The sequence below is a fragment of the Scardinius erythrophthalmus genome, assembly GCF_964197995.2.
Source record: "Scardinius erythrophthalmus genome assembly, chromosome: 19".
Classification (NCBI taxonomy): Eukaryota; Metazoa; Chordata; class Actinopteri; order Cypriniformes; family Leuciscidae; genus Scardinius; species Scardinius erythrophthalmus.
In genome coordinates, this window is record NC_138239.1 from 40,106,039 (window position 1) to 40,121,098 (window position 15,060).

Genomic DNA, 15,060 nt, shown 5'->3' on the forward strand with positions numbered 1-15,060 from the left:
GTGAATGTAAACAGTAAAGTGTTCAGTGCAGGTAAACAGTAAAGTGTGAAGGTAAACAGTAAAGTGTGCAGGTAAACAGTAAAGTGTTCAGTGAATGTAAACAGTAAAGTGTTCAGTGCAGGTAAACAGTAAAGTGTTCAGTGCAGGTAAACAGTAAAGTGTTCAGTGAAGGTAAACAGTAAAGTGTTCAGTGAAGGTAAACAGTAAAGTGTTCAGTGCAGGTAAACAGTAAAGTGTGCAGGTAAACAGTAAAGTGTTCAGTGAAGGTAAACAGTAAAGTGTGACGGTAAACAGTGGTAAACAGTAAAGTGTGACGGGAAACAGTAAACTATGAAGGTAAACAGTAAAGTGTGACGGTAAACAGTAAAGTGTGAAGGTAAACAGTAAAGTGTGCAGGTAAACAGTAAAGTGTGAAGGTAAACAGTAAAGTGTGAAGGTAAACAGTAAAGTGTGCAGGTAAACAGTAAAGTGTTCAGTGAAGGTAAACAGTAAAGTGTGACGGAAAACAGTGGTAAACTGTGAAGTGTGAAGGTAAACTGTAAAGTGTTCAGTGAAGGTAAACAGTAAAGTGTGACGGTAAACAGTGGTAAACTGTGAAGTGTGAAGGTAAACTGTAAAGTGTTCAGTGAAGGTAAACAGTAAAGTGTGACGGAAAACAGTGGTAAACTGTGAAGTGTGAAGGTAAACTGTAAAGTGTTCAGTGAAGGTAAACAGTAAAGTGTGACGGTAAACAGTGATAAACTGTAAAGTGTGACGGTAAACTGTAAAGTGTGACGTAAACAGTAAAGTGTGACGGTAAACAGTAAAGTGTGCAGGTAAACAGTAAAGTGTTCAGTGAAGGTAAACAGTAAAGTATGAAGGTAAACAGTAAAGTGTGAAGGTAAACAGTAAAGTGTGCAGGTAAACAGTAAAGTGTGCAGGTAAACAGTAAAGTGTGAAGGTAAACAGTAAAGTGTGCAGGTAAACAGTAAAGTGTGCAGGTAAACAGTAAAGTGTTCAGTGAAGGTAAACAGTAAAGTGTGACGGAAAACAGTGGTAAACAGTAAAGTATGAAGGTAAACAGTAAAGTGTGAAGGTAAACAGTAAAGTGTTCAGTGAAGGTAAACAGTAAAGTGTGATGGTAAACAGTAAAGTGTGACGGTAAACAGTGGTAAACAGTAAAGTGTGAAGGTAAACAGTAAAGTGTGCAGGTAAACAGTAAAGTGTTCAGTGAAGGTAAACAGTAAAGTATGAAGGTAAACAGTAAAGTGTGAAGGTAAACAGTAAAGTGTGACGGTAAACAGTAAAGTGTTCAGTGAAGGTAAACAGTAAAGTGTGCAGGTAAACAGTAAAGTGTTCAGTGCAGGTAAACAGTAAAGTGTGCAGGTAAACAGTAAAGTGTGCAGGTAAACAGTAAAGTGTGCAGGTAAACAGTAAAGTGTTCAGTGCAGGTAAACAGTAAAGTGTGCAGGTAAACAGTAAAGTGTGCAGGTAAACAGTAAAGTGTGAAGGTAAAAAGTAAAGTGTGCAGGTAAACAGTAAAGTGTGCAGGTAAACAGTAAAGTGTGCAGGTAAACAGTAAAGTGTGACGGTAAACAGTAAAGTGTTCAGTGAAGGTAAACAGTAAAGTGTGAAGGTAAACAGTAAAGTGTTCAGTGCAGGTAAACAGTAAAGTGTGAAGGTAAATAGTAAAGTGTGCAGGTAAACAGTAAAGTGTTCAGTGCAGGTAAACAGTAAAGTGTGCAGGTAAACAGTAAAGTGTGCAGGTAAATAGTAAAGTGTTCAGTGCAGGTAAACAGTAAAGTGTGCAGGTAAACAGTAAAGTGTGCAGGTAAACAGTAAAGTGTGCAGGTAAACAGTAAAGTGTGAAGGTAAACAGTAGAGTGTGAAGGTAAACAGTAAAGTGTGAAGGTAAACAGTAAAGTGTGAAGGTAAACAGTAAAGTGTTCAGTGCAGGTAAACAGTAAAGTGTTCAGTGCAGGTAAACAGTAAATTATGAAGGTAAACAGTAAAGTGTGCAGGTAAACAGTAAAGTGTGCAGGTAAACAGTAAAGTGTGCAGGTAAACAGTAAAGTGTGAAGGTAAACAGTAAAGTGTGAAGGTAAACAGTAAAGTGTGCAGGTAAACAGTAAAGTGTGCAGGTAAACAGTAAAGTGTGCAGGTAAACAGTAAAGTGTGCAGGTAAACAGTAAAGTGTGAAGGTAAACAGTAAAGTGTGCAGGTAAACAGTAAAGTGTGCAGGTAAACAGTAAAGTGTGAAGGTAAACAGTAAAGTGTGCAGGTAAACAGTAAAGTGTGAAGGTAAACAGTAGAGTGTGAAGGTAAACAGTAAAGTGTGAAGGTAAACAGTAGAGTGTGAAGGTAAACAGTAAAGTGTGAAGGTAAACAGTAAAGTGTGAAGGTAAACAGTAAAGTGTTCAGTGCAGGTAAACAGTAAATTATGAAGGTAAACAGTAAAGTGTGATGGTAAACAGTAAAGTATGCAGGTAAACAGTAAAGTGTGCAGGTAAACAGTAAAGTGTGAAGGTAAACAGTAAAGTGTGCAGGTAAACAGTAAAGTGTGCAGGTAAACAGTAAAGTGTTCAGTGAAGGTAAACAGTAAAGTGTGACGGAAAACAGTGGTAAACAGTAAAGTGTTCAGTGAAGGTAAACAGTAAAGTATGAAGGTAAACAGTAAAGTGTGAAGGTAAACAGTAAAGTGTGCAGGTAAACAGTAAAGTGTTCAGTGAAGGTAAACAGTAAAGTGTGATGGTAAACAGTAAAGTGTGACGGTAAACAGTGGTAAACAGTAAAGTATGAAGGTAAACAGTAAAGTGTGCAGGTAAACAGTAAAGTGTTCAGTGAAGGTAAACAGTAAAGTGTGATGGTAAACAGTAAAGTGTGACGGTAAACAGTGGTAAACAGTAAAGTGTGAAGGTAAACAGTAAAGTGTGCAGGTAAACAGTAAAGTATGAAGGTAAACAGTAAAGTGTGAAGGTAAACAGTAAAGTGTGAAGGTGAACAGTAAAGTGTGACGGTAAACAGTAAAGTGTTCAGTGAAGGTAAACAGTAAAGTGTGCAGGTAAACAGTAAAGTGTGCAGGTAAACAGTAAAGTGTGCAGGTAAACAGTAAAGTGTTCAGTGCAGGTAAACAGTAAAGTGTGCAGGTAAACAGTAAAGTGTGCAGGTAAACAGTAAAGTGTGAAGGTAAAAAGTAAAGTGTGACGGTAAACAGTAAAGTGTTCAGTGAAGGTAAACAGTAAAGTGTGATGGTAAACAGTAAAGTGTGACGGTAAACAGTGGTAAACAGTAAAGTGTGAAGGTAAACAGTAAAGTGTGCAGGTAAACAGTAAAGTGTTCAGTGAAGGTAAACAGTAAAGTATGAAGGTAAACAGTAAAGTGTGAAGGTAAACAGTAAAGTGTGACGGTAAACAGTAAAGTGTGCAGGTAAACAGTAAAGTGTTCAGTGAAGGTAAACAGTAAAGTATGAAGGTAAACAGTAAAGTGTGAAGGTAAACAGTAAAGTGTGAAGGTAAACAGTAAAGTGTGACGGTAAACAGTAAAGTATGAAGGTAAACAGTAAAGTGTGAAGGTAAACAGTAAAGTGTGAAGGTAAACAGTAAAGTGTGACGGTAAACAGTAAAGTGTTCAGTGAAGGTAAACAGTAAAGTGTGCAGGTAAACAGTAAAGTGTGCAGGTAAACAGTAAAGTGTTCAGTGCAGGTAAACAGTAAAGTGTGCAGGTAAACAGTAAAGTGTGCAGGTAAACAGTAAAGTGTGAAGGTAAAAAGTAAAGTGTGCAGGTAAACAGTAAAGTGTGCAGGTAAACAGTAAAGTGTGCAGGTAAACAGTAAAGTGTGACGGTAAACAGTAAAGTGTTCAGTGAAGTCAAGTCAAGTCATCTTCATTTATATAGCGCTTTTAACAACGTAGATTGTTTCAAAGCAGCTTCACAGAGATAAGCGTATAATTTAAGGTAACAGATATTGTTTTGGCTTTATAGCAGAGTTAAGTTATTTTCCATCTAAAGTTAGTTTTGATTGATTTGCTTCCGTCGCAATGATCATTTGTTATTAAATTAGGGGCCGCTAAGACGACACCATTCTCTCTACACAGACTTTAAACGTGAACCTGTGAGAAACGCTGATGGCGTTCACATGCGCATTTAGAATGGGTTCTATAGTTATGTGCATTTGAAAATACGCAGGTTTGGAATTCCCTACAAGCCAACCCTAAACAAAGTACTTGTCTTTCCTTATAAATTTTGATAAAGAATTTTATTTCATTTTGTTGCTTTGGGGTAGGAACGCGAAACGGATTTTCCCGACAACGCCTTATCTGTAGAGTGGTAGAGGGATCCTCCATAGGGAGAGACTAGTTGGCACTTCAGCACTGCGTTGTCATCGGTCCAGGCGAAGGTCCTTCGTCAGATCTGGATACGGCCTGGATCCGGCAGGCTGCAGGAAAACCTCGGGATAAACACAGACACTAAAATTAGCGTAGATGCCATTCTTCTCATGATGTAACGAGTACATCAGGAGTTATGGGAAGTGTTCCCGGTTCCAGCTGACCTAATCTATGCAGCCTAACATTAAATTATAGAAGTCTATAATGTATTATGTGAAAGCTAGGTCAAAGAGATGTGTTTTTAGTCTAGCTTTGAACTGACAGAGTGTGTCTGCTTCCCGGACAATGGTAGGAAGACTGTTCCAGAGTTTTGGTGCTAAATAGGAAAAGGATCTACCGCCAGCAGTCGATTTTGATATTCTAGGTATTAGTAACTGGCCGGAATTTTGAGATCGCAATAGACGTGACGGACTATAATGCGTTAAGAGCTCGCTCAAGTACTGCGGAGCTAAACCATTTAGTGCTTTGTAAGTAATCAGCAATATTTTAAAATTGATGCGATGTTTAATAGGGAGCCAATGCAGTTTTGACAGAACCGGGCTAATATAGTCATACTTCCTGGTTCTGGTAAGAACTCGAGCTGCTGCATTTTGAACCAGCTGTAGTTTTTTTATTAAGCGTGCAGGGCAACCACCCAGTAGAGCATTACAATAATCTAGCCTTGAGGTCATGAACGCATGGACTAATTGTTCCGCATTTGTCAATGAGAGCATATGGCGTAATTTAGATATATTTTTAAGATGGAAAAATGCAGTTTTACAGATACTAGACACGTGACTTTCAAATGAAAGATTGGTATCAAAGAGCACACCCAGGTTCCTAACCGACGACGAAGACTTAACAGAGCAGCCATCGAGTGTTAGACAGTATTCTAGGTTATTACGTGAGGAAGTTTTTTGTCCAATAATTAGAAACTCTGTTTTTTCAGAGTTTAGAAGTAGGAAATTACGAGTCATCCAATTTTTTATATCTGCTATGCATTCCGTTAATTTTGTGAATTGATAAGTTTCGTTAGGTTTTGAAGAAATATAGAGCTGAGTATCGTCAGCATAACAGTGAAAGCTAATTCCATGTTTCCTAATGATATCTCCTAATGGTAGCATGTACAGAGTGAACAGCAGCGGTCCTAGTACTGAGCCTTGTGGTACGCCATACTGAACTTGTGATCGATGAGACATCTCTTCATTTATTGCTACAAACTGATGACGGTCAGATAAGTATGATTTAAACCATGCTAGTGCATTTCCCGTAATGCCAACATAATGTTCTAATCTATTTAAAAGAATGTTGTGGTCAATGGTGTCAAATGCAGCACTAAGATCGAGTAACACTAATAGAGAGACACAACCACGATCGGATGATAAGAGCAAATCATTTGTGACTCTAATGAGAGCAGTCTCGGTACTATGGTACGGTCTGAATCCGGACTGGAAATTCTCGCAGATATCATTTCTTTCAAGAAAGGAACACAGTTGTGAGGATACTGCCTTTTCTAATATCTTTGACAGAAAAGGTAGATTCGAGATCGGCCTGTAATTGACTAATTCTGAAGGATCAAGTTGCATTTTTTTAACAAGCGGTTTAATCATAGCCAGCTTAAAGTTTTTTGGTACGTATCCTAGAGACAAAGATGAATTAATGATATTAAGAAGAGGATCTATGACCTCTGGAAGCATCTCTTTCAGTAGCTTAGTCGGTATTGGGTCTAACATACATGTTGTAGATTTAGATGATTTAACGAGTTTAGTAAATTCTTCCTCTCCTATAGCAACGAATGAATCAAATTTTTCCTCAGGGAGACTACAATGCTCTGCCTGATGCAATACTGTAGTAGACGGTTGCATAGTTATAATTTTGTCCCTGATATTATCAATCTTATAAGTGAAGAAGTTCATAAAGTCATTACTGCTGTGTTGCTTGGAAACTTCGGTGCTTGAAGCTTTATTTTTCGTTAGTTTAGCCACCTTTTCAAATAAATACCTAGGATTATGTTTATTTTCTTCTAATAGGGTTGAAAAATAAGCAGATCTAGCAGCTTTTAAAGCCTCTCTGTAAGCAATTGAGCTCTCCTTCCATGAAATGCGAAATACCTCTAGTTTTGTTTTCTTCCAGTTGCGCTCCATTTTTCTGGCTGCTCTCTTAAGGGCCCGAGTGTGCTCGTTGTACCACGGCGTTGGACTATTTTCTTTAATCTTCTTTAAGCGCAACGGAGCAACTGTGTCTAAAGTGCTGGAAAAGAGAGAGTTAAACGTTTCTGTTGTAATATCAAGTTCTTCTAAGCTATCTGGGATGCTGAGATGATGAAACTGATCAGGAAGATTATTAATAAAGCAATCTTTAGTAGCAGAAGTGATAGGTCTAACATATTTGTAACACGGAGTCGGCTTTGCAGCCTTGGCTAAATGTAATTTACACGAGACTAGATAATGATCTGAGATGTCATCGCTCTGCTGCAGAATTTCAACGGCATCCACATCTATTCCATGTGATAATATTAGATCTAGAGTATGATTACGACGATGAGTAGGTCCTGACACGTGTTGTCTAACTCCAATTGAGTTTACAATGTCTTTAAATGCCAAACCCAATGCATCTTTTTCATTATCGATGTGTATATTAAAATCACCAACAATTAGTACTTTATCTGCAGCCAATACTAACTCTGATAGAAAGTCCGCAAATTCTTTGATAAAGTCTGTATGGTGCCCTGGTGGCCTGTATACAGTAGCCAGCACAAATCTCAAACGTGATTTATCATTTATACTATATATTTTTACATTAAGCACTAACACTTCAAAAGAATTATATTTGAAACTTGATTTCTTAGTGGTTTTGAAAATATTACTATAAATTACAGCAACACCACCCCCTTTGCGTTTAAGACGAGGCTCATGTTTATAACAGTAATCTTGCGGGGTTGATTCATTTAAAGTAATGTAATCGTTTGGTTTTAGCCAGGTTTCTGTCAAACACAGCACATCTAGGTTATTATCTGTGAAGGTAGTGAAGGTAAACAGTAAAGTGTGACGGTAAACAGTAAAGTGTGCAGGTAAACAGTAAAGTGTGACGGTAAACAGTAAAGTGTGCAGGTAAACAGTAAAGTGTGAAGGTAAACAGTAAAGTGTGAGCCTCTGTGTGTTGTCTCCAGGCGTTTGCTGCAGATGGGGGTGTTTAACTGCCAGCTGTATAATAACCTGGGCTTGTGCTGCTTCTACGCCCAGCAGTACGACATGACGCTGTCCTCCTTCGAGCGAGCACTAGCCCTGGTGTCCAGCGACGAGGAGCAGGCCGATGTCTGGTACAATCTGGGACACGTTGCAGTGGTGAGCAGAAACACTCACTCAGGCTTTAGGTCACGTGTGTGACAGTCTGCAGACGAGGAAGAGCCTGGCCGAAACAATCCCTGTCCCGAGGACTGAGTGATCGCAGCTCTGACTTACTCTAACGTGTGATTTAGACACTTAGTAATTCATATCGAGTCAGGAGTGTGATTAAGATCATTTCACTCAATGAAACTGAACATTTAATAGAGCATCAAAAGATAGGTATACTTCTACAAACAAAGTATAATGACTTTTTATCCCTCTTTTATTGAGAGATTTTCTGAGATTTGTCTATATCAGCTGGATTAGAAATTTGTGTTTGTAATAAAATAGCATATTGATTGAGAAGGAAAAGTGTTAAAGTATTAAATGTTGCCATTGTGCCCAAAGCAGAAGCATTAGATACACTTTATTTGAAGGTGACGTAGTTACATTGCAGTATATTAATTACCTACATGTACTTACTATGGAATTACGGTTAGGGTTTGGTTTAGTTACTTGTAATCATGCACAATTTACTGTTATTACTAGACTAGTATGTATGTAGTAACTTGTAACTACGTCACCTAAAAATAAAGTGTTACTGAAACATTTGGATAATCTGATTCCACGAGCCAAGTTATTAATCATGTAAATGTTTGTCTTTTCTGTGTGTTGCGCAGGGCATTGGTGACTTGACTCTGGCTTACCAGTGCTTCAAACTGGCCTTGGCTTTCAACAACAACCATGGAGAAGCTTACAATAACCTGGCTGTGTTAGAGCTACGGAAAGGCCGAATCGAGCAGGTCAGTCTTCCCTAACGTCTCACACACACGCACGCACACACACACACACACACACACACACACACACACACACACACACACACACACACTACCACACACACACTACCACACACACTACCACACACGCACTACCACACACACACACACATACACACACACACTACCACTCATACATACACACACACACACACACACACACTACCCCCCCACCCACACACACACACACACACTACCACACACACACACACACACACTATATCACTGCCTAATTTTATACAAGCCTGTGGCAACATTCAATGCACTATTAAATACTACTGTCCTACGTTATAATGCATTCATAGGCGTCGATTTCGGGGGGGACAGGGGGACGCGTACCCACCAGATTTTGTCATGAGTCATTTTGTACCCACCACTTTTAACTTCCGCCCATATTAATTTGGCTTTTGGTTCGATTTTTTTTACTGTTTTCAGTGGTTGTGAGGAGCAATATGAGAGAGAAATTTGGTAATCATTGTCTGACCCAACAAAAAACATTATAATATTCATTTTATTTTATTTTCCGTGTTCGCATTTATGAGGGAAAAAACAACGTGTCAGTTCTCGGTTACGGACGTGAGCGCTCTGAAAGCGGCACTAAAAGACTGCTTTAAAACTTTCACAGAGACCTCAAACAGAACAGCTGCCTTTCTTTAAAGTGAATTTCGTTTTGTATTAATTATATCTTAATTTTAATCAATGTTTCATGAACCAATTGCCTGGATTTAATAAATAAGAAGTAAATATAGCAGATAATCACGACATTGGAGGCGCCGGCGAGTGAACTGGAGTTCGTCTCATAAATGAACCGAAACTCAGTGTATAATGCACACATTCACAGCGTATTTAGACACATTTAGACGCAGTCATAATCATTACTTTTACCGGTTCTTTGTGGCAAGCTTTATGCGTGCGGTCGTGCGCTTGAGTGCGGCTATATTACGTAAGCTCATTATCCTGTAGGCTATATAAGTAATTCAATTAATATAAAGGGGCGATTTGTCCACGAATGACTTAAATGAACAACTAGCCTACTAGTCGACTAGGAAAAAAACTTTTAGTCAGAAGCAGCCCTTATTCCACATATTTTCGAACCAGGCAACAGGACATCTGTGTTGAGCGAGAGACCCTGCGGAAAGAGCGAGCGGAGCGGAATATTCAGAAATGCACTGATCCACTCACGAGCTCTGATCGGAACAAACCCGAACCTCACTGTCTGCTGAACTTGCGCAGAAACATCAAAATATAACCAGCTTTTTAAAATGGTTTTTAAAACTAAACACTATTTTAGCACAAATTATGAGCTTATTGGCGATTTTTTTATAATTATTGACAAAATTAGAATATAGTAAAAGTCTCTTTTTTTTTTTCTTTTCTTTTTTTGTTGAAAGTTTTTGGTGGGCCTGTTGAAAAGTGGGGCCGTGCCTGAGCTACAGGACATCGTCTTTCGAAACATAACCTGTGCGAAAGAGAGAAAAAAAATTTATGCGGCATTGTACCCAGCACTTCTGAAAATGCACTTCCGAATGCGTCTCTGTCCCCAGCACATTTCAAACCAAACTGATGCCCATGAATGCATTATTGTTAAAAACATATATATAATAAAAATACCCTGAGTATGGCTTACTACGCATCGCCCAAATGTCTAAAAATGGACATCCTGTCACTGTCACACAATCATTTATATCAATAGCTATTTTAGTCTGATTGACTCCGGTGGCCAACTAACATTACTATTACTAATTATAGAATGACCAAATACAACCAGAAACAAATGCTCAGTCTTGCTTGTGAAAGGTAATTCCCCGAGACCTGTCTTCAGTTGTGTGGTGATTTGCACAGCCCCAAGCAGCACACCAAGCAGACATTGTTCTCAATTCCCATTATGAGAGTTATGGGAAAGTTGCCCTCCGCAATATGGCGGTGCCGTTGATGTACGATCCAGCGGCCAATAGTGTGTCTATGTATTTATTATGTCTATGTGATTCACCCCCCACCCCACACAACTCTAGTGTATGATACATGAATAATGAGATTTCCCAGCATATTACTTGTTGTTTCCTGATATTTCTACACTTGTACAATAATGAGGTAGATCCGAGTGAGTGAGACCAAGGGAAGACTTGTGTCGTATCAGGATTGAACAACACTGTAACTTGACTTGTGTGTTGTCCCAGGCGAAGGCTTTCCTGCAGACGGCTGCTGCGCTGTCTCCTCACATGTACGAGCCACACTTTAACTTCGCCACACTCTCTGAGAAGGTACGACTCGCGACTCTTGATGTGTGTTACTCTGTGTGTGTTACTCTGATGTGTGTTACTCTGATGCATTACTGTGATGTGTGTTACTCTGGTGTGTGTTACTGTGATGTGTGTTACTCTGATGTGTGTTACTCTGATGCGTGTTACTGTGATGCGTGTTACTCTAATGTGTGTTTCTCTGATGTGTTACTCTATGTGTTACTCTGATGTGTGTTACTGTAATGTGTGTTCCTGTATGTTACTCTGATGTGTGTTACTTTGATGCGTGTTACTTTAATGTGTGTTACTGTAATGTGTTACTGTGTGTTACTCTGATGTGTGTTACTCTGATGCGTGTTACTTTAATGTGTGTTACTGTAATGTGTTACTGTGTGTTACTCTGATGCGTGTTACTTTAATGTGTGTTACTCTGATGTGTTACTCTGTGTGTTACGCTGATGTGTGTTACTGTAATGTGTTACTGTGTGTTACTCTGATGTGTGTTACTCTGTGTGTTACTGTGTTACTCTGATGTGTGTTACTCTGATGTGTGTTACTCTGTGTGTTACTGTGTTACTCTGATGTGTGTTACTCTGATGTGTGTTACTCTGTGTGTTACTGTGTTAATCTGATGTGTGTTACTCTGATGTGTGTTACTCTGATGTGTGTTACTCTGTGTGTTACTGTGTTACTCTGATGTGTGTTACTCTGATGTGTGTTACTCTGATGTGTGTTACTCTGTGTGTTACTGTGTTACTCTGATGTGTGTTACTCTGATGTGTGTTACTCTGATGTGTGTTACTCTGATGTGTGTTACTCTGATGTTTGTTACTGTGATGTGTTACTCTGATGCGTGTTACTTTAATGTGTTACTCTAATGTGTGTTACTGTGTTACTCTGATGTGTGTTACTCTGTGTGTTACTGTAATGTGTGTTACTCTGGTGTGTGTTACTCTGTGTGTTACTCTGATGTGTTACTCTGTGTTACTGTAATGTTACTCTGATGTGTGTTACTCTGATGTGTGTTACTCTGATGTGTGTTACTGTGTGTTACTCTGATGTGTGTTACTCTGTGTGTTACTCTGATGTGTGTTACTGTGTGTTACTCTGATGTGTGTTACTCTGTGTGTTACTCTGATGTGTGTTACTGTGTGTTACTCTGATGTGTGTTACTCTGATGTGTTACTCTGATGTGTGTTACTCTGATGTGTTACTCTGATGTGTTACTGTGTGTTACTCTGATGTGTGTTACTCTGTGGGTTACTCTGATGTGTGTTACTGTAATGTGTGTTACTGTGTGATACTCTGATGTGTGTTACTGTGTGTTATTCTGATGTGTGTTATTGTGTGTTACTCTAATGTGTGTTACTGTGTGTTACTCTGATGTGTGTTACTCTGATGTGTTACTGTGTGTTACTCTGATGTGTGTTACTCTGTGTGTTACTCTGTGTTACTCTGATGTGTTACTGTAATGTGTGTTACTCTGATGTGTGTTACTCTGATGTGTTACTGTGTGTTACTCTGATGTGTGTTACTCTAATGTGTGTTACTGTGTGCTACTCTGATGTCTGTGTTACTCTGATGTCTGTTACTCTGATGTGTTACTCTGATGTGTGTTAACTCTGACGTGTGTTACTCTGATGTGTATTACTCTAATGTGTTACTGTGTGTTACTCTGATGTGTGTGTTACTCTGATGTGTGTTACTCTAATGTGTGTTACTGTGTGTTACTCTGATGTGTGTTACTGTGTGTTACTCTGATGTGTGTTACTGTGTTACTCTGATGTGTGTTACTGTGTTACTCTGATGTGTGTTACTGTGTTACTCTGATGTGTGTTACTGTGTTACTCTGATGTGTGTTACTGTGTTACTCTGATGTGTGTTACTGTGTGTTACTCTGATGTGTTACTGTGTTACTCTGATGTGTGTTACTCTAATGTGTTACTGTGTGTTACTCTGATGTGTGTTACTATGTTACTCTAATGTGTGTTACTGTGTGTTACTCTGATGTGTTACTGTGTGTTACTCTGATGTGTGTTACTGTGTTACTCTGATGTGTGTTACTGTGTGTTACTCTGATGTGTGTTACTGTGTTACTCTGATGTGTGTTACTCTGATGTGTGTTACTGTGTTACTCTGATGTGTGTTACTGTGTTACTCTGATGTGTGTTACTGTGTTGCTCTGATGTGTGTTACTGTGTTACTCTGATGTGTTACTCTGTCATTGTTTTATGAGAATATGCCTTCTCTTTTATTTTTTATTATCTTTTAGCTATAATTAAGTATTACTAATTGAAACGACAAAAATAAAGCCATATTTACAATCCTAATGTACAATAGTTCATAAGTATATTTTCAGCTAAATAAATGTGAGTGTCTAATACTGTTTGTTTGTGCCTGAAGGTTGGCGATCTCCAGAACAGTTACACGGCCGCTCAGAGGTCTGAGGATGCGTTCCCTGAACATGTGGACACTCAGCAGATCCTGAAGAACCTCAGACTGCACTTCGCCACTCTATAAGAGGACTCAACTCTCATCTCAGCACATCAGTGTTGGGAGATCAAACAATGACTTGCACAGACTAGCATGTATATGTATGTTTATCATTTTAAAAAAATTAAATGATTTAAAAAATGTCATTGTTTTGTTAGTACTGCTCTGATACGGCTCCACCTCGCTCCATCACACCAGACTAACCGCTCAACACCTTGATTTACTGCTTCAGCTCATAATAATAATAATAGTTTAATTTATATATTGTTTCCCAAGCTCAAAGCGTGTTACAATCAACAAACATAAATGCATCCATAACAGGTCAAATGCAATAAACAATACATTATATACACATCAAACACCACAGATAACTGTGAAATCTGAGTCAAATGTATAGTCTGGGGTGTGAAATATATATTTTTATTACATGGCTTGGTTGAATTCTAATGTAGAATGCGGTGTGTTATTTCTTGATATCAGACGCTGCTATAAGTATAACACACCGTTGCCATGAAAAACAGAGCGTTGCTAAGGACACAGGATTCTAACCATAGAGATGGAACGGACTATTTTCTTTAGCGGAAGCAATACAATTGTTTTTAAATCAATAAACTCCTTTTTAAATCAATATTTTGTGTCAAATTATTGATTTATTTGGTAGGAAGCCATGTAATAAGCGGGATAATGTAGAGCGAGGCGGTTGTTATAGCGAATACAACCCCGACAGGCTGATCAGGACCCTGACGCGAAGCGGAGGACTGTATCCCTTACGTACAGTCCAGCCTCACACAGTCCAGCGAACCACAAACTTCTCGAACTCCCCTTTCTCCAACCCCGGCCAGGCATAACTGCACAGGCTCGTTCTTTAGAAGAACAGCCCATTCCTTAAAGCCCCACACAACCAGAACACATGAAAGAAAATCTAGATCATATTGAAGATAAACAGTCTTTCAGAGACTTGCTACACTGCTCCCCCTTTACAAAGTTCCTCAACCTCGAGGGAACAAACAAAGTCCCTGAACCGTCTCGGCGGCCTTCTGACACGCTGAGGCCGCAGTTGCCCTTCCTGTGTAACTGAAACCGGGCTATATGAATGCGAGGTTTGCAGCTCAAGAACTGGTGTGGCTGTACGTTGGTCTGCCAGGGGACTGGAAGTGCTCGACTAGGGTCCTGGTCCACCCTCCGGGATAGGCACAACTGTGGAGGAGGCCGGTGTTTGGGCTGCAGCGGCACTTCCTCTATAAGGTGCCAATCTGTCTCTGTACACAGCCACCTTCCACCCCTCGGAGGCAACTGAACTCGGTAAACCACTTCTCCGATTCTCTCCAGAACACTGCACGGCTCAACCCACTTGGAGTCCAGTTTAGGGCACCTGCCCTTCTTTCTCTGAGGGCTGTACACCCACACTAGCTCTCCCGCTGTGAAATGCCGCCCTATTGCTGTCAGGTCATAATTTTGCTTTTGCCGGGTCCCCGCTTTTAACAGCTTCTTCCTTACAAAATTATGAGCGGCTTCCAATGAGTCCTGAAGCTTCCTAGCATACTCAGGGCCTGGGGGCACAGCAGGCACATCAGGTGGCCTCCCAAAAGCCATTTACCCAGGTGTTCTGATCTCCCGCCCCAACTTCAAAAGGGCGGGTGTGCAAGAGGTTGAGTCCTGCACATCGGATCGGCACGCCATTAGGATAAATGGCAAGTGCGTATCCCAATCTCGCTGATGCTTGGCAGACACAATGACCAGCTGTTCCGCCAGTGTTCTGTTAAACCTCTCAACGAGCCCATCACTTTGGGGATGCAAAGGGGTGGTCCTTGTTTTGTAA

At 39.8% G+C, this 15,060-nt stretch overlaps 1 protein-coding gene across 1 annotated transcript in view; it reads left to right on the top strand.

Moving 5' to 3' along the window:
• The window catches only part of ttc8 (tetratricopeptide repeat domain 8), a 48,994-nt gene extending 35,127 nt beyond the window's left edge, over positions 1 to 13,867 (top strand). Inside the window, exons 11-14 of the mRNA XM_081393744.1 lie at positions 7,513 to 7,687; positions 8,350 to 8,472; positions 10,686 to 10,769; positions 13,152 to 13,867. Coding sequence (XP_081249870.1) covers positions 7,513 to 7,687; positions 8,350 to 8,472; positions 10,686 to 10,769; positions 13,152 to 13,268 — 499 coding nt within the window. The 3' untranslated portion in view covers positions 13,269 to 13,867. The remainder of the gene's footprint in view (positions 1 to 7,512; positions 7,688 to 8,349; positions 8,473 to 10,685; positions 10,770 to 13,151) is intronic.
• Positions 13,868 to 15,060: the final 1,193 nt, after the last annotated feature.